General features: G+C 32.1%; 1 protein-coding gene and 1 long non-coding RNA gene across 2 annotated transcripts; both read right to left on the bottom strand.

The window, feature by feature from the left end:
* Nucleotides 1-5,283: 5,283 nt before the first annotated feature.
* LOC139482788 (short-chain collagen C4-like) lies at nt 5,284-8,990 on the bottom strand. The gene is made up of 4 exons (XM_071266845.1): nt 8,810-8,990; nt 7,875-7,937; nt 6,069-6,305; nt 5,284-5,555 (listed from the first exon to the last, which is right to left on the bottom strand). The coding sequence occupies exons 1-4, from the start codon at nt 8,985-8,987 to the stop codon at nt 5,317-5,319; spliced, it is 717 nt and encodes a 238-aa protein (XP_071122946.1). The 5' UTR covers nt 8,988-8,990; the 3' UTR covers nt 5,284-5,316.
* A 16,698-nt stretch (nt 8,991-25,688) lies between these two features.
* Nucleotides 25,689-27,664, bottom strand: LOC139482786 (uncharacterized). Its single transcript, XR_011654954.1, has 3 exons — nt 27,544-27,664; nt 26,579-26,704; nt 25,689-25,791 (listed from the first exon to the last, which is right to left on the bottom strand). It is a non-coding gene; the product is annotated as an uncharacterized lncRNA (long non-coding RNA).
* Between the last annotated feature and the right edge of the window lie 258 nt (nt 27,665-27,922).

Raw genomic sequence — 27,922 nt, 5'->3', positions numbered from 1 at the left:
TTGTATCGATCTGATATGTGAATTATTTTTCAATTGATTTTTTATGGATTTATGCGAGTTGTGACGTGTTGTCTCGCATGATTTACTAGCGGTAAACGATACTTACTGATAAAAGTGTCTGTGAGTTGTCGCAAAATGTGGCGAATTGATCATAGCCAACAGCTAGGTTTTTACGGATGCTTGCGATCAATTGCAAGTTGGAGGTCCTTAAGAACTCGTTAGAAAAAAAATTGTAATTGTGAAAAGGAAATAATTTACATCAGATCTGTAAAATATTTTAAGGGATGACATCAATTGGTCTTGTAGCTTCTTCATGTTCTTCGTAAGCAGCAATCTTCGTTGGGGGTAAACCATCAATGATAATATGTGTGAACAGTTCTTATATATATTTGTAGGATGAATGCTGAACTGAACTGTGCAAGAATGGTTCGTTTTAGGCTTCATGAATAAGCGAAGTCCTTAAATAGTTGAGCTAAAGAAAACTCTCGTTCATACTTTAAAATTACTGAACATATTAAATTTAACAAACGATTGAGCATGTCCTTGTAGAAGGTAGACTTCTGACAAATTGCAAATATCTAGAGTAGATGTGTTCATATTCTTTTTAATTTGATTTAAGTTGTTTGAATTGGGTAGTATAAAATTAAGAAGATGTGGTATGGTTGGCAATGAGACAGCTCGCCATATAAACCAATTGACACACAAATTTAAAACTCTTGGACACCGTACCTTGAAGATAATTTGACACTGATAAAAAAAGGTTTTTTCTGAAGTCACAAACGATCGCCATCCAGCTCAAACACAGCATGTTAACATCGTTTGAAACATCTGCTTTATTCGGCAAGAAAGACACCAATTTCAAAAGTAAGTAAGTTACATTCCAATATTTCAATTTGAAATAGTTTAATGAAATGTGTCCTACTACTAAATAATAAGCGAAGTAACTTTTTGTCCAATCATCAAGCAGAAACTGTTCTTACGTGTATGTCCTGAGTTTATTGAACAACCCATATATATGCACTGTCATGTCAAAAGGAAAAATATCAAGGTGAAAGAGGCAATCAAATTGATGTATTTCAAAAGTTAAATCACAAAATACCGAACTCCGGGGAAACTTCAAAAAAGGAAAGTCCCTAGTCAAATGCTAAAATCAAAAGCTCAAACACATCCAACGAATAGATAACACATACCAGATATTACATTCAAATCCGTTGGGTAAAGTTAAAAATGTTATATCATACTTTTAAGTGTAATGAGATTCGAGTAAAGCTTTGGAGTTGAAATTTTATAAACATACTACAATGGAGATATAAACATCCTTTTTGGTTTCAATTATAAATTACTTTGATTCAAATGGATTTAAAGGCTTTTTTTTTAAATTGCCTAAAATAGACCATTGACACATTGCAATATAAAGTTTCTTGTTACAACATTATGTAAACCAAAATATGTCTCCTTAATGTTTTGTCACACATAAAAATGTTTCTGACAGGTCTGTGCTGAATTCATTAACGAAACCGCAATGTTTTGGACGCATAGACTTAAGAAAGTGTTGTTTCTTATCCATACAATTATCATACTTAAAGAGAGAGATGCTACAGATATAAAAGGAACATTGAAACTTATAAGTAAAAACAAACTGACAACGCCATGGCTAAAATAGAAAAAAAGACCAACAGACAAACCACAGTTCACAAAACACAACATAGAAAACTTAAGACTGATCAACACGAATCCTACAAAAACTCAAATGATTTGTGTCGGTGTCTACTCAGCGAATTTGTTACAACTTTCATTCATTCGACACCATAAATTTATCTTGTTCACTACGCCAGGCCGTGTTGGCAATACAGTCAATGAAATATCAGTACATTAACATAAATATATGCAACAGAAAATGTTTAAAAAATAATACTTACACGTTTGAGTGATAAGTCAACGAAAATTTGACAAGAGACATGGGCACAATACATGAAAACTCAATACAAATACCAGATTATGATAGCTAATTACACTGATTCAAAAAATATATGGGTTTGTTATACTCTTGCATGAAATTTAGGAGATATTTTGATACGTTAAGTTTAGAAATAGTCACTTCTGACTTAATTGATAGCTGTATTTACACCGATTCCAAAATGTTATGGCTTCTATATACCTTTGTGTGTAATAAAGGAGATAATGTGCTAATTCAGGTTTAAAGATGGTTTAAAACAGTCCAGAAAATGGTAACTTACCGTTTACGCATGGGCACTACCTTTTTAAAATTTTAAGGTAAAATGTTATCAAATATTTGAAAAAGATCCTATGGCTTTATCCTGTACAATATTGAAACAATATTCATTTAACTGTCATTTTAAATATTTCAGGAGAAATAACACAAATAATATGTCATAGAATTGTTCCACACTAAACACATTATATTGCCATCACAAAAATACATATGCTGATAGGTTTCAGATATGATACAGGAACAAGCGACCTTTTAACATGACCTTGCCTGTTGACCTTAATCTCATTTTACAAGCTATATTAGGACCCATGGATCTCAAATATAAATCGCTAGGTCTAAACAGTTTAGTTTTGAGTATAAAAAAACAAAGCTAAAATTTTAATTATAAAAGATAGATAACTCTAATTAGTTGTTAGTTTGTCAATTCGGTTCGAAGCTGTCAAACCTTCCTGAGAATGTAACAAACATTTTAAAATATAATTTTGTAGATATTTCTTTTGCTTACAAAGATGTAAAAAGAAGTTAAACAGTATTTTGGGAGTTATTTCTAACAACCCATTAAACAGGGTGATTTTCGTATACATAGAAGCTGTATGATATCATATACCAACAATCTAAGAAATAAAAGTGGGTGAAAACAAAATAATCAGAACCAAATCAATTGGGATTTCCATGGAAAAGCGGATATATCTTTTTAGTATCAACAACATGAACAGTACTATTTGTTTTTTGTACCAGATGTGCATTTCGACAGTAAATGTCTTTTCAGTTATGTTTTAGACCAAAATATTTGTAAATCAAAAGCTTATAACAAACCAATACAAATAACTTTTTTTAAACAAACATGGCCAAAAATTACAGCCAAAGCCTGGCCAGGAAGTAAAACTTTGTATGTGGAAGATATATTCCTTGATTTCAAATATTTTCAAAATTGTTGTTACGGCAAATTTTATTATTACAAAATCCGTATTTACATGCATTGCAGTAACATGTATTAATTAATGTAGTACAAGCTTATGTGATTATGAAACCTTGCGGGACTAAGGCCGTGTTTACACCAAAACGCCATGTACAGTAAACATGTTTACATTTAGTTTAATGTAATGTACACTGGTTTCACATTAAATTGTTCACATCTATAAACCTTGTTTAATTACCTGTACATAAGATTTGTTCACACTCGTAAACTATATGTCACATTTACTATTTGTCATTTAAATGTTATTTACGTAGAACCGAATGCAAACTTTTCGGACAACTTTTTTAGCAGTTAGGGAACGACCATTTGACTTCAACAAGGGTGGATGGATTTTTCTTTAAACATATTCGGATCTCCAATTTGATAAAAAAAAAAAGTAAATTCTGGTCATAGAGATGATAAAAAATATTCTAAATCCAGAGTTTGCCCATACATCACAGTGTTAAATATTGAAAAAAAAAATATTTGATTGCTGGCATTGAAAAAAAACTGAATAAAACGTTTGCGCGAAAAAAAATCTGACTCAGAAAAAAAAATATACCCCCCCCCTTTTTTTTGAAGTTAAGTGGGTGCTCCTGTAAGAAAGACATTTTGACGATTTGTAGTAGTTTAAAGATACCATAGATGTCTCGATTACGCATTGAAAAACGTAGGCTTTACCAGTGTGCTTACAGACGAAGAAAAGGGATTGAGATATAAAGAATCACTTCATTTTTATCTTTTCTGTTTCTTTCAAATTGTATTTCATATCCAATGAGTACTTGGCAAAGGGAGGGGGTAATGTTTTTTTATTTTTTTATTTATTTCTAAGTGTATTTGAAGGGATCTGAGATACTAGACATACAAAACAATTTATCTCACACTTTTTTTAGTAATGCATTTATGAGTGAATCGTTGTTTGAGGAAAGACAGTGGCAAATATTTCCGTGTACGTCCAGTCGTTTCGGGAAGACCTTTTCAAATGAATGATAAGGGGTAAAATAAAGCTACCTTAATTTTTTTATAACAAATAAATATATCAAGTTTAGACAAATATTTGTGTAAAATATTTTATTAATAATTGTTATGAATATCCTTTTTTCAAAAATCGTTCCTTCCTTAAATATAAATGGTAAAATTAAAGTTCTAAATGCTAAGTTTTGTGTACACTTAACGTACACAAGGCCTACATTGACTATCGACTGCATGTAGACAAAACATGATTTGAACTACATGTAAACATTACGTTTTATCAATGGTAACGTAATTGTGTTTAGTTTACGTGTGAGTTACACTAACACAACACCGGTCGCGAGTTTAGGTCAATGTGAACAGGGCCATACATGTCATCAGCAGGGATATCGACGTAGTGGTAGTAATAACATTAACGGTACCAGTAAATATTCATTAGCGAGTTTTTACTTGATACAATTCGTCTATAGGAAAGCTCATTGAATACATGTTACTTTTTCATTGCCTGATGACCCCAACTGACGAGTTTAGATATCTTTCGAACATGAAATATCGTGATTATCGCTGTCACAACTATTTATCGAATTTTTTAAAGACTACACTTTCCCAAAGTAATCACTTGAAGTGATAGTCACTGTATGGCCCTACAGTACCGTAGATACCAACTTATCACAATAATTATTTACAATTTATTTCAAATTTTACAATCAATGGACGTGTGAGTACATACTTCATCGTACATTAATTATGTGGTTGAATGACAAAATACATGTATCATGAACGCTCAAAGCCGAATATTTGAAAGCAAACAATTTATAATCATTGAACCTGAAATGCTGTTATCTATAAAAGGTCATTAACAATTAATATTTTTCTTTTCTTAAAGAAAAACAAAACGTGTCAGCCTCGTTCAATGACTAATTAGAAAAAAGAAAATATGAAGTAAATGTCAATGCGGTAACTCTTCAAAAGAGACCGACAAAATAATGCTGAAATTTATAACTTTAGGTCACCGTACGACCTTCAGACAATACACTAAGCCCATACCGCATATCAAGCTAAAGCTTTCATTAGTTTATCTGTCGAAATGTATCTAAATAAACTAAGACTAAGGCATTGTTCAGCAAAAACAAATGTTTATTTCAGCATATTTTTACTTTGTACAAACGACACAAAGAACATCTGCTTCATTAGTATACGGAGGACATCTTAAAGTTCCACACTTAGTTCGAAGAGGATAAAATAAAGCTCCGTTTCCACTTCCATTCTTCTTATCCAATGGTTCTGCATTTTTGTCAACACAGGCGAAGTCCTTTTTGAAGTGACCTTTATGATCGCTCATCAAATAACCGTTATATTCTGAGTTCCACCCTTTATAACAAGTCTGTCTACCTAAATTATTTTGGATTAAACGAAAACGATAAATAGTTACTATTCAGTCTGGATTTGGTTAGATATAAAACATCATAGTAACATCATAGTAACATCATGTGATATCTATGATTAAACACTACTATCAAATGTATGTAAAGTTATTTTATTAAAATGTTCAATGGTGAATTAATTTTTTTTCTATATATTTTCTTACCTAAGATTAAAGAAAGAATAAGATTTCGAAACGTTTAATCATTAACCCATAGGCAAAAACAAGGTCATCGTCAATAATGGCATTGTTACTTATGTGTGAGGGGTTGTATTATCGTCTTGATATTTAATTGTGTAAATCACACTTTTTAAGTTGGTTGCAAGCTTATGTCAAAACATAACTTTGAGTTAAAAATGAATTTGTTCTAAAATTTAACACGAAGTATTTGTATTGTGCTTTGGATATGATATCCGTCTCAAAGTATCTGCAATTGCATTTGAAAATGATCTTCATTTTGGAAATTGTTTTACTCATTTTACCTGGAATCATCATGACAGCTGATCTTCGTTTTTGATAACACACAGCACATGGTATTTCCTTGTCGCCCATACTTTCTGACCATCCTGATGGTTTAGTTTTTGCATCAAGTCTATATTCACCCCCATGTACCTGATCATTGTCATATGATTGATGCTGTCCGTTCTGTGGATCATTAGGGAGACATAGATAGTTGACACCACCTCCTCTATATGAATGTTGATTTCCTCCGACTTGTCCTGAAAAGAAAAAGCATGTGTTTAAAATATCAATTGTAAAACAAAACTTTAGTGAAGAAAAAAACATATCATTCAAATGAGACAAACATCCTTCAAAACAATCAAGTCGGCTTTTTAAATCACAGAAGCGAGTTTGTTCACACGTTCATTATATCAAAATATTTTTCATTTTACGTTTTTCAAATAGTATTTATATCCTTCTTCGGCAGTATAGGCGTAAAAACAAATATAAAACACTACTGACGATATTTAAAGTTATTAGAGTCAGTGTGACACAAACTAAGGCCGTGTTCACACCAAACGCCGTGTGCAGTAAACATGTTTACAACTAGTTTACTGTAATGTACACTAGTTTCACATTAAATTTGTTCACATCTATGCACCTTGTTTCATTACCTGTACATAAGATTTATTCACACTCGTAAACTATATGTCATTTATTAAATGTTCATTACGTAAAACCAAATTTAAATTTTCTGACAACTTTTCTAGCAGTTAAGGAACGACCGCTTCACTTCAAAAAAAGGGGGGATGGATTTTTCCTTGAAAACTAATCTGCTCCACTATATGATAGAAAAAAATATTATTCGGGTTATATAGAGGATTAAGATAAAAAACAATATTCTGAATTCAAAGTTTCCCCTTACATTATAGTGTTAAATATTGAAAATAAAATATTTGATTGCTACCATCGAAAATAAGTGAATAAAAACCTTGGCTTGAATAAAATCTGACTCAGACCCTCCCCTCCCCCCTTATTTGTTTAAAGTAATTAAGTGGTTGCTCCTTTATGAAAGCCATTTTGATGATTTGCAGTAGTTTACAGATACTAAAAATTTCTCGATTACGCATTTAAAAACGTAGGCTGCATCAGCGTATTTACAGGCGAAGAAAAGGGATTGGGATGTTGAAGATGTTGACTACATTTTTATCTTTTCTGTTTGTTTCAAATGGTATTTTTTTTCTCTAAATAGTATTTGGCAAAAGGAGGGGGTAACATTTTTTTAAAGAGTATTTTAACGGATCTGAGATACTTGAGATACTTGCAGTAATGCATATATGAGTGAATCGTTGTTTGAGTAAAGACCAGTGGCAAATATTTCTGTTTACCTCCAGTCGATTCGGGCAGACCTTTTCAAGTACATTGTGTGTTCGGCAATGATCATGATTGAGTCTTGATAAGGAGTTAATAAAGCTACGTAAAATGTTTTTATAACAAATACATATATTAAGTTATGACAAATATTTCTGTAAAGAACTTTATTAATAATTGTTATAAGTACATGTATCAATTTTATTCAAAAATCGTTTCTTCTTTCAATATACATGGTAAAATTAATGTTCTAAATGCCTAGTTTTGTGTACGCTTAACCTACACAAGGCCTACATTGACTTTCGACTGCATGTAGACAAAACATGATTTAAACTGCCTGTAAACACTGAGTTTAACGAATGGGATCATAATTGTGTATAGTTTATGTTTGAGTTTCACTTACACAACACAGACTTAAGGTCAATGTGAAAACAGCCTTAATTAATTAAACTTATACAAGAATTAATTTAGATTACCTGTATACACTATGTCAACTCCCTTTGGACAGTTTGTCTTTCCCCAACGTATATAGGTCACTCCTAAAGATATAACAAAATGAAAGTTATGATAAGAAAACTTCTAAGCCTCTTGTTATTTATGTCTACTTTGAAGGGGTTAAATCAATTAGAATTACAGCTGCATACCACTTTAAGGTAGATCATAAGTAAATATTTTTTGAGACAAAATTTTCTTATACTTATCCAGAATGAAGATTTTAATATGTTCTTTTCAAAAATATAAAAAAAAGTATTATAGGGGTCACCGTGCTATTTTTCAAGCTATGAGTCGTTGAAAATTGCCTAAATTTGGTAAGATTGTTCATGGAAAAACATGTGTGCATAAAAAAAATCTATGAGATAGAATTTTGAAGTAAATTGTGAAAAGATAGGTTTTGTAACATGTTTTAACAAAATAAAAAGGAAAAAGGTGTCACCGAACTTGATTTCTTGCTACATGAAAAAAAAATCACTATCTGTCCAGTATAACTTTGTTACTAAAAGAGTTATCTTCCCTAAAATAGCTCATTTGAAAAGAAAATGATACTAAAAGCAAAACCAATGATATTTTGAATTATACAATAAATTGCCACGTTTTCTTTACATTATTAAACAGCCTAACCATTTAATTGCTAACCTGTCTCCAAATTTGCAGATTTAGGCCAATAACTACACCGATTTTTTACTGTGATTGGTCAATCCAAGAATGCGGTATACCATGAAACTACTTTAATTATTTGAAGCTTCGAACATAGTATTGTATGATGTATATAGTTATTGGTGACGAATGGGTATATTCAAAACAACTTTATAATCATAATCAATATAATTTGTTTTTAATTTACATTTTTACGTTTCCTTCAACATTAAAATGGTAATAAAACAAACATCATGATTGATAAAATTAAAACAACCTGCATTGAGTATTTTGCTTTGTGGTGGACATTCTTCTTTTCTTGACGTATGAAGGTAATGTTTCATCATATCAACCAGCGACTGATCTGAGGCTGACAGGTCATAGTCCTTACAATCATGGCTGTACACAACTATTATTACAGTTACTAGTACAAATTGCACATTATCTAACCACATATTGATTCTACAATTCATAAAGAATTACAATCGTTATCTTAAACATTCTGTATCCTCTAAATAATTGAAGGTTAAGTTTAGAACAGCTAAACTTTATCATTTATCTATCTTGTTGGTCTAAGATGTGGTCTGTTTATTCGATTGGTATTATATAAAAAAGAAGATGTGGTATGATTGCCAAGGAGACAACTATCCACGAAAGACCAAAATGACACAGACATTAACAACTAAAGGTCACCGTACGGCCTTCAACAATGAGCAAAGCCCATACCGCATAGTCAGCTACAAAAGGCCCCGATAAGACAATGTAAAACAATTCAAACGAGAAAACTAACGGCCTTATTTATGTAAAAAAATGAACGAAAAACAAATATGTAACACATAAACAAACGACAACCACTGAATATACAGGCTCCTGACTTGGGACAGGCACATAGTTACATAAATAATGTGGCGGGGATAAACATGTTAGCGGGATCCCAACCCTCCCCTAACATGGCACAGTGGTATAACAGTACAACATAAGAACGAACTATAAAAATCAGTTGAAAAAGGCTTAACTCATCAGATGGACAAAAATATAAGTGGACGTGGCCGGGTACTTATACATCCCGACACAAAAAGACACAATGAACAGATCCTAGATCCGAGAGTACTCACAGTTATCTGACAGCTAGTTCAAAGCCACTAACAACTAATAAAATAATCATGCATCTAAGACTATTGCCTTTTTGGTTGAGTTGGTGTTGCTCGCTGTCTATATTTTAAACTGTTTCAAATAAAAACTAGCATGCATTATCAAAATTACAATACTTAATGATTCTAAAATGCAAAATTGCCATGTATATCATCTCTTTAATGATATTGTATAAAAAAAAACGTTGGTCAAGGATTAATTTCCCTGACTAATAACAGAGGACAGTATTATGCCGATGTATTGTTTATGCAATTGACCAATTCAATGTAAAGTGATGCAGCTCCTATGAACAACAATATACGCCTGGTATTGTTTCTTCGTGAACTTTTTCAGTGTAAATGTTTCTTTCTACCTTTTAACATGTAGAGTAAACGTTAATAACATACCTCTCTCCTTGTATTCTGTTTTGAAAATGCAATATGATAGGTCTACAACATTATCACGGCGGCTGGTGCTATATAATATACAATATAGTATAATGAGGGGTTTGCGTGACTAGATATTGACTTTTTTTATACATATATGTAATATGTATATCAGATATCTAGTGGTATGCAGAATGATAGTTAAAACCAACTAACACTATCTTCGTAATATCTCTCATAGAAAGAGGATGCATCTTCACAGTTTGAGTCAAGCATTTAAGAAAATATGTCTAACACTGTATCACTAAACTTTAAATTGTGACTTGTTTAGAGCTAACATTATATCTGATCCAACATGTAAAAGTGGTTTGGATATTGAGGACATGCACCATTTTTTCTTTGATTGTCCTTTCTATCTAAATGAGAGGGCTATTATGTATAATGGTCTCAGCTGGCTTCCCGAATGATGTGATTTGAACTTAAAACTACTGGTTTTCGGAAAAGAAACTCTTTCCTATGATCAAAATGTGCAAATTGTTAAACAAGTATTCAATTTTATAAAGAGATCAAAACGATTTCTCGTAGTATAGTATTAGGTAAAACGCACATTATCATCATTATCATCATCATCCTAATCTCTGTCGTTCTTTCCTCATTCCCTCTGCTTTTTTTCAGTATAGTTAAGTAATATTTATGTTGTTTATATTATATGATGCATGCTCACGTTCAATTTGTATTGTGATATATTTTGTATTGTGGAGAAGACTTTATAAGTATGTTTTACTTGTGTCTGATCCTTTTTTGCTTTGAACAAATAAAAAATGTTTAAACTAAACTAAACTTTGATAGAAAGGATACTTAAAACAGTCCAATGTAAGTGTCCTTAATATCTTTAAAACAATCTAGATATTGACAAGGTGGAACAATCGAGAAATAAGTATACGGCACATTATGATTTCTGATTTCCAGTTAAGAATCTGTCATTTAAACAAAGTGCATATCAAAGCTTGTGTTTTCAATCATGATAAACTTAATACATGGTAGTAATTTAAGGAGAAGTTATTGGATAATTGGTTTCAAGTATCAAGTCATCCCTTACGCATAACAATGTTTTGTTAGTGTATCCTTCCTATTGTCCATATTGAAGCGCCAATTACTGATGAGTCTTGTGTAAACGATACAAATACTTGGAAAAGGTCTTACAAAAAGGGTTTGTATCAGTGATTTGTTACCAGTTCATTAATTATGATCTGATCATTTGATTGCTTATTACGATTGTTTCAGCATTTAATAATATTTTTTTCAGAAAAATTGAGAAAATTGTGTAATATTTCTTTAATATCGGCTGTTTTCAGTCTTACTTTTGAAATACTTTTGAAGATGTAACTCTGTTTGGTTAAATCAAATTAGCTAGATTATACAAAACATATAATGTATCGTTATGCTCATGGAATTCAAGGTTAAACTTGGTAATACAAAGGTCGTTTTATAACTTTTAATTGAGAATTGAAACGGGGAAAGTGTTAAATAGATAACAATCGGACCAACAAGTAGATAACAGGCAAAAGCAACCAATAGTTTCTCAACACATAGAGAATATACCGCACAAAGAAGCTGGCTTCAGCTGGCCCTTACACACAACATGTACAATAGTTCTAAGAACATAGACGTTACACTAAACTCAAAAACACATAAACAGCAAAATAACAAAACAAACAGATCTCCGAGGTAAATTCATAATCAAATTGCAAAATCTAGATCTCGAAAATATACCACAAATGGATAACAACTGTCTTAGTACAGGCTCGTTTTTACATTGTCTTATGTAGAACATTTTGATTTTGACCTGGTTTTATAGCTAACTGAACCTCTCAGTTGTATTACAGATGCGTGCAGTTCTATCATATTGACGAGGGTTTGTTGTGCACAAGACTGGACAAAAAAGAGATGATTTCAGCTTTACAATTGTGAATTGTCAATTTCTATGTAACTACATTTTATAAGCGCCTGCATATGGAGTATATATCTCCATGTTGATACTATATTCTACAGATTGAATATACTTTAATGAGTTTCTTGATAGTTAGTTGCTACTCACGAGAAAGCCACCAGTTCAAAATGCGAAGTTGAAATGATCCCTTCGCAAATTGTATGGACGCCATTACGAGTTGGTTGATCGTTATTGAATATCTAACTCATAGATAACGACGTACATGTTCCAATCGTCCTTGCCACAATTCTGTTCTCTTTGCTTCAAATGTGACCTAACACTATATACTTATCACTGAGTTAAAAATTACGTGAGAAACAAGACGGGTGTCACAATTTCATCAGGATGGTTACCTTCTGGAGTCCAAGAGTTCGTTCAGAGTTTTTGTAGTGGTCTGAATGACTGTGGTTACATAATGATAATAAGAACATAACATTAAATGCAAACTAAATGTTATAATTGTAATGACACATGAAATATTTCAAGAGTAGCGAATATCTGCTTAGAGTAATACCACAACAACCATCCGATTTTCATATATACTGAGTGCCAATGAAAACGCAACACTTTTGTTTTTAAAAAAAATCTTATAATTTTTATTTTATTTATATTAGAACTTTGTATAGTTGGTTTAAAATTACTTTTAAGACAATTGACGACACCTTTACGGTTGAGTGATTTTAGAACAAATGCGAAGTAAGGGTTATTTTGAACGGACATACACCGAGTTCACCGCTTTTCAACATACGCACCATTTTCACGATTTTGTCATTTAAAGCTTGGCTAATGTCATGAATTTTCCTGCTCTTCTTGTAAGGAAACTGAAATTAACATCTGATTAAATGCCAGGACTTTCTGACAACCAGAGACAACCAGCGACATGCAGTTTTGAACTGCATACAATTACGAGAAGACTGAAGTTGTAGCTTCTACAATAACCCAAATCATCCACAAATTCAACCAAAATGGATCATTTAATGATAAGCGACATCCCGGGGTACAAAAAGCAAGAAACGCTCAGCCAGACCGATGCATTTGGTCTTAAACATATTCGATATTGACTCTGATGGGTGTGTAAAGGTTACGAGAGTATAATGGTGGTCACGTTAGATTCTTTGGAGCAATTTCAGTAAAGCACCATTTGCGCAGAAATTGTTAAAGAGCACCAAAGTCTTTCCTTAGTGACATCTAAACGGCCGTAAGGCGTAAATATCGAATTCTGTAGACCAAAAATCATTCATTGTGTACCAAAAACCGTCAGTGGGGGTTACATAGACATTTGGCACCCATCTTGGCCAAAAGTCATGTCTTTCGCCCGATTTAAGTCCGATCGTGCAAATTTTGCATCAGATTGGACATGGTTTAGACGATGAAAACCACCACCAATATCATAAAGTCAGCTTCAACTTGATATGCGGGACAAGTGGAACAACATTCCTCGAGATCACATTAAACGTCCGGGATGATAAGTTCCACGGCGCTGTCGAAATTGCGCTGCACAACGGGGTTGTAACATGTTTTGTTAGGACTGCGAGTTGATGATTTGACATTGGATGTTTCGTTTACCTATAGCGTCTAAAAGATGACAATGTAAGATTTTTGTTTGATATTGATCTATTGTTAGAATTGTTAATTTTCAAGAACAATTTATTTTGAAAGATTATCATTTCTAACATAAATTTTATTTTTTGAAAAAAGTGTGGCGTTTTCATTGGCACTCAGTATATAAAAATATCAGTCATAAAGACGTAAAATACATACAAAATTGAAAAATTAATTCATGTATTTGAAAGGATGCTAATTTACGAGTTGTTAGATAGGCGAATTGGTAACTAAACATGTGTTCTCGACACTTTAATTTCAAAAATTACCATTTCAATGTAAATGAAAATTAAGGCCAATTTGAGATCATTACTATTTAGATAGTACAGTACAAGTATTCAAATTATTAAAGTCAGTTACCTTTTTCTAGAGAAGTGATATTTTAGTAGATATACCTATATATTTCTAAGAGTTAATAATGGGCTACAAAGTACATTGGATAATTATATTCTTATTGTTTGGTGTTGTGCACCACAACAAAGCTTACATGTATGAAGGCTATGATGTAAATAGGCTCCCTGAAACACATTGTAAGTATATATAATTCTCAGGTTCAACGTTGGACTGTATTTTTATCGTTATCTTTGAAATCTGCTTAAGCATGTCTACAGCTAAATTTTGAAACATCGGAGGGCTACGAAACTTCAAATTAAAAAAGGATGCATTTTGTTTATAAGTAATTGACAAGTTTTCATTATAAAACTTATGTACATATATTTTTTTCTGAAGACAAATCTTAAATTTACCGAAATTTACCTTTTCGTAAAAATCCGGTGATCGCAATTACGCAGTTGCGAAGGGGAAACTAAATTGGCTGAGATAGTCTATACACGTAAACATCACTCCTTCATCTAAATAATATATTACCTGAATATCCATGTAACTTTGTTGATTTTTAACGAAGATGAAAATCGGTCACAAAAATTCAAAATACGACAATAATTTCACAACAACACTGACCGAATGAATTTACTCTTTTTGACGATGATTCGAAATGAATGCGTAAAAATTATACGATCGTGCACAGAAGACTAAGTTTATGATAAATGTATGCATTGGTGTAAGAACTGGATTAAGTTTTTTCAATAGACATGTGTTTCATATGACTTTAAAATATTGTCTGGTCTCTCAGATATAAAAATACCATACAAGAAAGGTCATCATATAAACGAACAATAAACAAAATTAAAAAAATGTTGTAAAAATTGTTTTAATAGCAAAAATATCGGTTTTACTACATTTCAAAAAGGTTTCTGGACCTACCAATATAAACGAACTCACAATTATCATGATAATGCGTAAAACCAAGGCAGGTTTGTTTGTTTTTTGTTTGTTTTTTGTTGTTTTTTTAAACAAAATGGCGCTCTTGTAAAACCTTGAAATAAAGTGTTTGTTTTTTTTTAATTTAGTAACGACATTACAGCTAAGTGTAAAATAAATGATTGAAATGCACGATTACGTACTTATGTGACAAATGCTATTATTTTCTTTCCATCATGGGTGATAAAAATGTTTTCTTTCTTTCTACTGAGGATTTAGATTTTTCAAATGTGTTTTATTTAGATGTAACAAGTGTACCTGGATTAAAATTCCTTCCACCTTACTATAGCAATTATGGATCAGGAGAAAACAATCAAATCATTCTTAGATGTAACGTACGCAGTGATGAAGAACCTAATTTTCAGGTAAAGTTTTTATTTATGTATAAACTCATTATTGGGACTTATAAAGTTGTTAAAATCACTAACTTATTAACATTATAACGAATACAATCTGAAAACAAACAATACCCAGAGACAAACCGGCTTTCATACTGCTCCTCTTTGATCATGTGACTGAACTTATAATTTTAATTTGATTCCAATAATGCAGCCTCTAGTTGGTAAAAAATCCCAATCCATAGTGAATATAACTGACAATGATAAATATCCTCAATTGGATTAATGATATAAAAAGGTCGCTCAGTGATCAGTCTATTTTTCAAACAATGCATATACTTTACCGTTTTGTCGGTACACTAATAGAATATAGATATAGCCTATAAAGATATGGAACTGATATGTTCATTATTTATATTATGTATTAAATGGCACTACAAAAAAGATTCAAATGATCCTTTTTAGTTTCGAATATTGTATTCGAATGATCAATCGTTTCTTCAGTTTAATATTTCTACTGTTGGCCAGTGGGAGAGGATAGATAGCATAACATCTGCAAAAAATACAATCAACGCAAGTGAAGAAAGCAGATATTCGATTGGACGAAGAAAATGGCTAGGTCAGCAATACACGAGTACACTTTTGATACGAAATACACAAGCTTCAGACTCTGACATATTTAGTTGTCGTGTTAATGCAGGAAGATAAACTACATAAGAAAGACATTTCACAGTTAATGTTCAATGTAAAAAAATGAAATAACTTGTTGCACAATATCTGCGTTTTTTTTATTAACAGAACAAGTAATTTGTTATAAATTGTGTCGTATTCTCTAAAGACATTTTGAATCGTTGTGGATTCGTATGACAGGTGATGCATGCATACCAGTAAATGATTATCATATCGACGCAAACAGTATGGCGTCGTTTGAAGCTATTAAGATATCCACGAATATCGTGTTTGGCCTTATGGGGATCTGGACTAATCGACTGCGTATACTTTCACGCATGAATTACCATGCACACGAATGACAGTCATTTCTTATAATTTAATTCTGAATACCTTTTTAAACCGTAGAAAACCTTTGGGTTACTGGATATTTTTCAATGTTCTTTGTTTTTGACTGTTTAGGTGTGCTATTTGTAGTGTCACTCTGATCGTGACTCGGTCTTGTTGTCAAATACCTCGAGATACCTGGTCTTCTTTCAACACTTTTAAAAGTTTTAGGTTTTTCCTTATGCTGGTGGGAATTGTCTTTTCCAGCGGACTTACTTTCCTGAGTACCAAGGTTCAAATGATAATGTTCCGTGTCACTGTCTGACCTACTTCTACCCTTTGTATTCAGGAGAGGTTTTGTCGTGCATTTGAAATCGACATCATTATCCTCGAATAACTCATCGTAATCTTCAGTTTGTTCATTAGTCTGTACATCATTTTCACTTGCATAAAATACTGGATTGCAGACACCCTCCATGTTGGTCATATATGTATTGTCTTCTTCAACTTCACAATCAGAATGCTCTTCGCACTCATATTGTCTATGTCCTAGTTGACCATATTATTTTGCACAGGGTAAGTGGGTCGGCATTAATGTACAAATGGTTTTTAAAAATCGAATAAATGAAAAAAAAAAATCGTTTTGACAGAAGAAGGGGGGATATACCTCTTAAATCTCCAATAGGATAACGCGGATGAATCATCCAAATTGCATTTTTTTTTGCAAAAACATATGTTTTTTAAAACAAAAGTAAAGACAAAAATACATTCACTTAATAGTACGGTGACCAAGTAAGGAAAAGTCGCTTATTTAAGGAGTTTAATCGTCATTCGGACTATACGGCTGTAAATTACAGTATTGGTAGTTCAAAGGTTACACTTCACATTTTGACTTGTCGTAAAAAAATCGTACGGTGCGATTTTTGTATAATGGGCTTTAAAGTTCGTTTCCTTACTTTAAAGAAAAAATAATTTCAAAAGAATTTTAGCCTGCATTCTAAAAGAACATTCATGATATGCTTTTTGTTATTATATACATTGTTGTAACACATTATTTTAACAATTTCAAACAAAGTTTAGCAAAATTAATCCGTTATTGTGGAGTTTTTGTAAAAATTGAATACTACGAATATTTTGCAATTAATAGAGTACGTTTCAACTCATTTTCATCATTTATTTTTACGCAAATGTAAAATAAACAACATTTATATGATATTTCAAACCTTCATTGAACAACATTTTCAAAATCATTTATCTCAAAAGCATTATTTCAACTTGTGCATTGAAACAAAATATACACTACAAAATGAAGATACAGGTTTTCCTCTTGAAATTCGACTGGTAAAAAACAAATGAACCGGACCGATACTATTATTCTATATTATAGATAATCTTTTGTATCACAACGATTTTTCATGCTAACATTTGTTAAATTCGATCTTTTTTGTTAGTTGTTGTCCCATTTCGTGTTGGTTATCATGTTTTTTTTATGTATTTTTAAAATATTTCATATTTTCGTATGTTTATTTGATATGGGTTTTTTTCTTTTTATATATTTCAAAAATTGAGAACCAAGTCTGAATTTGGACATGTTGTTATCTGGAAAATGTTTGAATTCCTTTACGATTAGGTTCTGGAAGTAAAAAAGGCAATACATGGCTTTTAATTTTGAAAACTGTATCGTATGACAGAGAAAAAGTCCCGAATCACTTCCTTTACTGTAAAGAATAAAGTTCTTAAGACTTACTGATTGGAATCTGCCAGCAATGTGTTGTAGAGTATGTGCCGTTTGTTGAACCTGATTTGGTGAACCAATTCAGTTCTGATGCCTCTTGTGCACTTTCCCGACCTTCTTTTGGCCCATCACTCACAACGTACACCAGTCTGAGAGGTGGTATGGCATTGCTTAAATGTATTGATGATAACAAAAAAGCAAAACAATTGGTGACCTTTCAGGTAATTATGATAAAAATATGACCCAATGCTTTTCACAAGCGCACACAGTAGCAAACATTTTTTTTACCGCCCCGACATGAAAAGCTCAATAAAGTTGTCTGTTGAAAAGAAAAGCCGCACAAAGAGTACACCTTCAACCAAAGTGTATTAGATCATTGAAGGGAGAAGGACTCCTGATTGGAAGAAGTTTCTTTCTGTTAATTCTGTTAAAGAAAACCAACAGGCTCTCCTTTATTTATTTGGTAGTTTTTCTTCTTCAAAACTATGACAAATCCCCTATGATTCCACCTTATAGTGAGCTTTACTCAGATGGAACGTTTGTAAATCCTAAATTGTCGAAGTTATTTCAGACAATAATGTTAATTACTGTCGTAACTTGCTTAGCACTCAGGAAGGGCAAATACTCTTATGATAATTAATGCCTTATACTTTGACATGAAGTTAACAGAAATGAAAAAGAGCGACAGAATAATCATACGAACCTCTGATACGGGTGTGATTGTTCTGTGTGTTCACTACTGCAAACAAATGACACATGCATGCGAGTTGTAGGTGCAGTTGGGTGTGCACGGATTGAAAGTTTATTCTTAGATGTATGATAATTAGTTGTTGGTGGCTTTGAACTAGCTGTCAGATAACTGCGGGTACTCTGATATCTTATCCTATTGTCTTTCTGTTGTTGTGATGTACAAGTACCCGGCTACGTCCAATTATATTTTGGCCATCTGATGATTAATCAGGCCGTTAGTTTTCTGTTTGAATTGTTTTACAAAAGACTTTAAAGGACACACACGACTATTGTAGTTACAGAGCTTTGGGAGTACTGACGAAGATGAAGCCCTTTTTTGTGCAAGAGTTAGTTTCGAAGATGCATGATCTGCGGAATGATCTCTTTAAATCGTTCCATCATGATATGAATAAAATTCGCGTCAAGCTTTCCACCAGTAAAAAAGTAGGTTTAGTCAGGTTACCTCTCTATGAAGCGGTAATTTTGACCGCATGACACATTGATAAACATCCTGTTCCGTCACCTTAAGAAAATTAATAATTTCATTACACCCCGTTTATTTTAGAGGGCATATGTCAGCAGAATTATTGCAGGATCTTTTGTGTTCATTAAAGAGAAAATCTTCATGTGAAAAGTGTTTGTTCACAACAAAACCTTACATGTACGAGGCTTTGCTCCTTTCAAGGGTAAGAACTATGTAGAAATTCCTTGACAGATGAATTAGAAGATACTCCTGGATGCAATCTGTTTTGTGATCATTTTGATTGGATTTTTTAATTGTAACTGTTCTTCGAGGTAATAATTTTGGTTGCAATGAATTATATGCATGAGCTTTTTCAAAATAAACATTCGGGATAGAAGGCTTTACTTGAACACAAATCTATCTTTTATTGCTGAGGTTGAATGTCACCCGGCAAGGTAACTACTGTAACTTTAACGGAATTGGTATTGATCTTGTATAATAGAACAAGTGTTTGAAAATCGCCAATTTTCAGAATTAATCGATTATTAAGTAATAATTTCCTTTTTTTTTTTACATTTTCGAGATAAATCAGTTTCAATTGATTTGAAATTCAACACAAAATGCTGCTGATATCTTTCAATTTTGAAAATACAGAAAGAAAGAAAGAAAACAGTATATTGATCTTTGACCTTAATTTATGCAAAATTGTTACCACATTTCTTTTTGACGACATCGATATTCCAAAAGTACTATTTTTTTCCGAATCCAATGATATATGATATAGCCATATAGTGTGTTTGACGATTAATTTTTAAAAATATTGGGTCTGGTCGCCGTACTATAAGTTCACCCTCTGGTAAATAGCTGTGTCATATATTTACATATACCAAAAAAAGTAATGGAGGCAAAAGGTTCAAAACAATAACGCAAACATTGCTAAAGAAGATAAACGTGTATTCATGAGTTCCAAAGTCTGCATGGTTTATGCTCATGAAATCAAGGTAAGGATCAAGTAGATAAAACCAAATGAAAAACTCTTTATATCCCTAAACATTGTTTAAAAAAAGTAAAGAGGGCAGCAAATACTGATCATAACAAGAGAATCATTTTTATATTTTAATGTTAAGTTCACTTTAACAACATTCCAAATGGGCAACAGTAATGAATATAAGTCAAAGATGAAAAAAAAAACACAAACAGAAGCACATGTGTTCCCTCTGCAACAATTCTAACATACGAAAATTAAGACATAACTAATCGAAACTTATCAAAAATGAGAAGTCAAGTTCAAAAGGTTTGTGAGTTTGAAGAATTCGACGGCCGTTGGGGATGTCAATAGTCAAAGTATTTCAATCACCGTCATAGCAAACTGGTAGCTTATCTGATGTAATAACACAACCATGTGTATAACCAATACTTGCTGTATAGTGTGATCAAATGATCCGTGATTTAGACCGCACTTATACCTGTATATTATTTATTTTGTAGCGGAGTTTAGAGTATAACAATCAACTCTAAACACTGGTATTACAGAGATAATCGTAACTGCAATTACGATTATCCCAATATGGCGACGGCAGATATAGGTAAAATCTTTACAGTCATTTTTCTCAAATGTAGCATGTTTTTGTCAATAGTTACTCAGCTGAAAGTTTTTTTCTATACTATTACATCATATTTGAATCGTAATGGTGGATTGGAATTGTATAAGCGCTTTGAAAATTGCCGTTGAAAACTTCGGGATGATAATCGTTACTCGGAAAAAATGATAATCGTAATTATGGTATTAAAAAATGGGAAGATAGTAGTAACTGGATTAGTGTTTCATTGATATTGTAACTAAAAACGTATATCTGATAGCATATGATGAAATTATGGTGATGAATTAATTACGTTTCAACATCTTATAATGTAATAACTGTCCTTTCCTGGATATAGATATTTCGGTTTTCAACGGGAAACTACACACTAAAATTTACGACAAAAGAGACAATTTTTCGTTCCCTATAGTTAATTTTCCATTTTTAGATGATGATGCTCCTTTGGCACCATCTTACTGTGTTTATATTTCACAACTTGTTCACTATGCCCGTGTCTGTTGTGACGTTTTTGATTTTAACGAATGCAACCTATGTATTACTGGTAAATTGTTTAAACCAGGGATATCGTTACCATAAATTACTTAAAACCTTTACTAAATTTTTCCATAGATATAAAGATTTGGATTTGAAGTTTGGTTGTACCTGTAGAAAACTTATTTCAAAGGGGATAGCACATCCTCATTTTTACGGAAATGTTGTTAACCGTGCCTGGAAATTTAGAAATGATCCATGTAAACTTGTTGCTCCTTTAAATCAACTTATTCTAAAAGGTTACCTATTCAACACTGTAATAAGATCATTGAATATTGTTTTTATTGGTATAAATATTGATTTTGTTATCAGTAGATTAAAAGCTAACTAAATATTACTAGTATGTTATATACATATACATTTTCATGGATCTACAATCTGTCGATACCTTTAACTTGGCATTGCACAAGGTCATGTTCTTCTCTGGCTGTTTATGACGTCTTTACACTAAATCCATTGTATATTGGATGTGTACGGATTGAGTGTTTAGTTTTAAAGGCATGATTTTTTTATTAGTTGTTAATGCTTTGAACTGGCTGTCAGATAACTTTGAATACTCTCAGATCTGTTCATTGTGTCTTTTTGTGTCGGGATGTATAAGTACCCGGCCACGTCCACTTGTATTGTTAGTCTATCTGATGAGTTAAGCCTTTTTATAGGTCGTTCTTATGTTGTAGTGTTATACCACTGTCCCAGGTTAGGGGAGGGTTGGGATCCCGCTAACATGTTTAACCCCGCCACATTATTGATGTGTGTGCCTGTCTCAAGTCAAGAGCCTGTAATTCAGTGGTTGTCGTTTGTTTATGTGTTACATATTTGTTTTTCGTTCATTTTGTTACATAAATAAGGCCGTTAGTTTTTGCGTTTGAATTGTTTTACATTGTCTCATCGGGGCCTTTTATAGCTGACTATGCGGTATGGGCTTTGCTCATTGTTGAAGGCCGTACGGTGACCTATAAGTGTTAATGTTTGTGTCATTTTGGTATTTTGTGGATAGTTGTCTCACTGGTAATCATACCACATCTTCTTTTTTATATGATGACATTTTTTTGGTGCATATGTTATTAATAGTTCTAATGAAAATAGCTACATACTATTATATCATACAATTGAAAGGTGATCAAGCTTCAAGAAATTTGGAAATGGGAAAAACAGGAACTATGTTAAATTACAGAAAACTCCAAGGACTAGGAACGTCACAAAATATGGGAATGATCGAAGAGGCAATTTTAAAGGAAGTTATGTTATATGGCAATGATTGTCGGGCAAAACGCATGTGTCACCCTACATCAGATTTGTGATTAATAAAATTGAGAATGGTAATGGGGAATGTTTCAAAGAGACAACAACCCGAGCATAGAAAAAAAACAACAGCAGAAAGTCACCAACAGGTCTTCAATGCAGCGAGAAATTCCCGCACCTGGAGGCGTTCTCCAGTAGAATTGATTCAGGTATGTCATTTTTTAAATGAACACATGCGAAGAAGGACTGACCAATGGACGAACAATCGACGGCATTTGAGATCGTTAATAGATTAACCGTTTTGTGTTTGTGTTTGTTTGATTCAAGTTTGAAGTAACATTGTGGTTTCTTTGTGAATTTATTTGTTTGTCTAAAGGTATTTGAGAAACATGAGACATACGAACAACAACACTATTGATATCTATTTTAATAATTTTCTTTATACTGTAGGTAGTTTCTAATAAATTTGTTTTCTGTCGTCATCATGGTTCAGGACAGAGTCTTTAAAAACCACTGAAATGATAAAATTGTATTCGTTAATCTGTTATAACAATTACAGTACGACTTTAACTGCACTCAGCGTAATAATTGCGTATGTTGACAAAAAATGTCTGTAGTGTTGCTTGAGGCAAACAAATCAAAGGACCAAAAGTTAAAGAAGCTTAGTGAATATAAAGTTAATTAATTACTTTTCAGCTAAAACTTAAAACCCGGTATTTCGTTACTAGGATATAAGACGTGCATTACTATTAGAATGACATTTATTAATATTTGTGCAGACTATATAAAAAAGTGAATCAATTCATAATCAATTCATAATAATAATATGAACAATAGTAGATTGGCTATGCACAAACATTTTCATACACAAGAACACTATACAATATAAAAAAAATCGAGTTATTAACAAATGTCGCAGGTTCATTTAGAGGAATTCGTGAAATGTGATATATGTTTATTTAAAATGATAAATTTTGAACTTGACATTGTCGTTTTTATTTTGAAAAGCTGTATTTGTAATATATAATTCTACACAATATTTGAACGAACTACAAGATTTCGCTATTAGTAAAAAGTAAAAACACAAAAATACCGAACTCCGAGGAAAATTCAAAAGGGAAAATCAAAAATCAAAAGGCAAAATCAAAAGTCCAAACACATCAAACGAATGGATAACAACTGTCATATTCCTGACTTGGTACAGGCATTTTCTAATGTATAAAATGAAGGATTGAACCTAGTTTTATAGCTAGCTAAACCTCTCACTTGTATGACAGTCACATCAAATTCCATTACATTGTCAACGATGCATGAACAAAACAAACATACTCAAAGAGTAAAAGTACCAATGGATCAAACATCAATGGAACAAACATTATCGATAGTTTAGTATTCAAATCTTATGTCAAAGATAAATAACCACGGCTTCAAACCATTTTTTTTAACGCAGGCTTTTAAAGGGTTTTGAATCAATATAATACATGTTATATTCTTAAACGTAATATATGAAACGAAACAACCGCCTCAAATGATGTATCTAACAGGTACTGTCATAATTTGTTTCCATCATTACAAGATTTTGGAGCCGATTTTCAACTCGTTTATCTGAACAGAAATATGAATTGCCCAATGTCTGAATTGTCATTTATTTGAATATGATTTGTATCACTTATCTTACATTTCGTGTCAACTGTTAACAAAAGACAGGCGAGAGATACCAGAGGGACAGTCAAACTCATAAATAAAAAAAAAACTGAAAGTCCAATTATTAAAAAAAAGATAAACAGTTGTACACAAAAAACAACATAGAAAATACAGATACTGCTTACTTTTTTTCTTTCTTCTATAGAAGTTTCTGTATAAAATCAGCCTCATAAGAATAAATAAACAAGTCGAATATTGGAACTGTTAGTTTCTATGGGAATGCCGAAAGTTTGTTGAAAAATACGTCATCCAAACGTAACAAATATGTGTTCAAAGTAGGAAATCAAGCATCTTAAAAATGTCACTTTCTGAGAATTATTTGCTTAAATACGAGAACATTCCTGTTATTTTTTACTAAATAGGTTTATCCCTTCCTATGACTAGACACTTGTTAAATTGAAATAACTTTATACACTTTGAAACGTCGCACGATACTGGTGTTATTTTGATGAAATCGCAGACAAAACACATTCATTACATTATTTTTTAACTTTGAAATTGATAATCTACAGTGTTATATATCATTTTAAAGTTTTTGAATTCTAGTTTCAGAATATTGCAATGTTGTATATGTAGCAGACTATTTTCACTAAGTACAACTCAATTAAACCTTCACTTTTTGATAATATTTACTTGTCCCGCATTACACTTTTAGTTTGTGGAAAATATGAATATTTTAAAAAGGCAATAAAAAAATTCACCATATGATGATAGTTTTGTCTAGAACAACCACGTCATAATTTGGTCGTAGACGTTATGTCGTTTTTTCTTCAAAACCAAAGAATTGCTAGAAAAAGGGATCAAGATTATACAAATTATGTGTTCCCAGCAGAGAATACCAGAGCAATCACTTTGGCGTCTGTCAACAATTCTTATACTTAAATTTTGTACAAAGCTCACTCTTTCGCCAAATGCCATTATCAGGGTTTAAGAAATTTGCTATGCGTATCGTATGATGAAGAAACCGACTGCTTTTGTAATTAAATTGGATATAAAACAAATGGTTTCAATTTAATTCACAATTGTATTTCTAATTTGTAAATAAAAAGCGCAGTATATCTTATCTAATAAAAACGTTAATCTAATGTTCTTAATGGAATGCGCTCATTAAATCCGTAAAAATTTATTTAAGCAAGCCATCATTAAAACGTGTATTCTAACGTTTTATTTTGGTTAACGTTTTCAAGTGTGTAGTGTTAGGTGACACTAGTTTCGTGCAACGTTTCTATATAACATTATTTTGTCAGACTCCCCATTTCAATGTCTTTACGCTTACATGTAGATATTTTTACTCATCTTGGGCATATTTTTTACGCAATCTACCAAGAGTAATACATTGAGTGTATAAAATCATGTAATTGGGTTTGTATACTTAAACTTACACACAGCATTTTAATCCGCAGCACTGTTGAGACGGTTCCACAATGGTATAATCATTTTCGTAACTTAAACAATTGATCCTACAAATTCCATAAGTACAGTTTGATTCACCTGTAAAACCATAGCATATGTTTATATTTTCGAATATTTCAAACATGAGCTATTCATATTTGAGCATAGAATATTTTTACAGTTTTGTGTCTTTATATGTTTTGCCTTCGTTCTATGACTAAGGGATTTTTATTTCACTTTTATATATTTTATGTATTTCCATTTGATTTTCTGATGACCGCATATCAATTAATGTCAGGTTCTTTGCCCTTTTTTAGATCATGGATGACCTGAGGTCAATTCGTCTGGGATGTTTATGATCGTGAAGACAAAGCTATAAATATACTCATATAATTATTCTGATATAATATCGGTGTCTTTTCGAAAGAAGATATGATTTGAATACTATGAGATAGGTAACAATTAAAATGCAATCGTATTCTTAGTTTTTGTTATTTACCACTTGTCTGCTTCACATCATTGGTTTTTTTTTACTGATGAAGTTCGATCAGACACGAATTACTATAATTATTTTCAACTTTTTTAGAAGTGACACTGTTTGTTAAAAAAGAAATCATTCAAGACTTTCTCCTTCTTGAGAGTTTATATTTTAGAACCATCACATATTTTTTTTCAGATTTTTCAGCGAAATGCTGCTACTTTTGTATGCCGATTTTCTTGACATTCAAATATCGTATATTTGGTTTTTATTCATCATTGTGTTCATCATCAACAGTTTTGACAAATTATTTTGAATGCTATTATTTGATATTCTCCATCAATTGTACATAATAAGACAGGTTTTTCCTAACATGTTTTCATTATTTGTTAAAACCATATAACTTACATGGCTGCGGTGTCGTTATTGGTGTTGGTGTACAACAAAACCTTTTACCACAACAACCGTTTGTATCTGTGGTACCATCACAGGTTTCACCTTCACTCATACAAGTAGAACCATCAGGACATGTGTCTAGGAATAACACAGAACACGATGAAAAGATTTTTCACAGCAGAGAATGATTAGAGATGAAACAAAACATCACTATATATAAATTCATATTTCAGAGAAACAGAGATATCAAAATGGCAGAAAAAGAAGATAAAAAGATTAAGCAAAAACATCAGTCATCTTAAGCTACACTGAAATGAAAAGATGGAAGAAAAAAAAACTAAATCATAAACTAAGATGTACTTAATTGTTCATATGGGATAACTAGTTTCTGGTTCTCTTCCTCTTAAAACATAGGAGTAACGAAATACTAATGTTTCAATGAAGTTTGTATTTTATTTGACGGTTTTCGTCTTTATTGACATACCATGTGTTGATACTACTCCTGATCATGATAGAAATTCCCATACACCGTGATTTTCTTCAGTTGTATGAAATTCAACATCAAATCCGTATCTGTATGAAACACCGTTTAAGTGGTGTTTTTTGTTTGTGTTGAGATCATTTAAAAACATCTGTGCAAGCGCTTTGACATACGGCGGCTTTGAAATCATCAGAATGGCATACTTTGATCGGACAATGCATTTCACTAGTGAGGAACATGACAGTTATTTTCCGATGATTGTTATAGTCGAGCGTTGTTTCTATCAGTTGTTCTGGACTTTTTGCAATCAGCTAAGAGATTTTGAAAATTTGGACGACGTAGAGTATCTCCAATAAGAATAGATTTTGAGCGTATGTATAAAGCTGCTTTTTTTCTGACGTTTGTACTAATGGCAAGCATAAAGACCTTGACAATAGTTACGTCGGTCGGTAAAAAATACGACGATGATATTGATTGAAACAAATTCGTTACTTACCAGTACATTTGCAACATGCCTTCGCACACTTGCACCTGACAGATAATTTTTCCACCTCGCCTTCTAAAGAAGGACATGTATCTGAATCTGAGCAGTATCCACCTCGTTTGGTACATGCAAAGTTTCGTTTGCCTATAATTTTATAAGCAATCGGTTTGAAAAATCGTTTTCACTTTTCAAATATTATACGTTCTTGTTTAATGCATTAACTTTTTTAACAAGCGATGTGTGTAGATAGTCAAAATAACGACCATGAACAAATCGACGAAAAACTAATCCCGTTTGGATGGTTTGACACTATTATTTTGGGATCCCTTTATAGCTTGTTGTTCGGTGTGAGCCAAGACCCCCTGTTGAAGGCCGTACATTGACCTATAAT

This window comes from Mytilus edulis, chromosome 7 (assembly GCF_963676685.1).
Source record: "Mytilus edulis chromosome 7, xbMytEdul2.2, whole genome shotgun sequence".
NCBI lineage: Eukaryota > Metazoa > Mollusca > Bivalvia > Mytilida > Mytilidae > Mytilus > Mytilus edulis.
The sequence above is the reverse complement of the archived record's forward strand: the minus strand, read 5'-3'. Positions and strand labels throughout refer to the sequence as shown.

Excerpts from the sequence above, each read along its gene's own strand:
- LOC139482788 (XM_071266845.1), bottom strand. The coding sequence starts at position 8,987 with ATGTGGTTAGATAATGTGCAATTTGTACTAGTAACTGTAATAATAGTT. Across the intron at positions 7,938-8,809 it reads AAGCAAAATACTCAATGCAG|GAGTGACCTATATACGTTGG; the intron begins GTTGTTTTAATT and ends TTATATCTTTAG. Across the intron at positions 5,556-6,068 it reads AGCTGTCATGATGATTCCAG|GTAGACAGACTTGTTATAAA; the intron begins GTAAAATGAGTA and ends AAAATAATTTAG.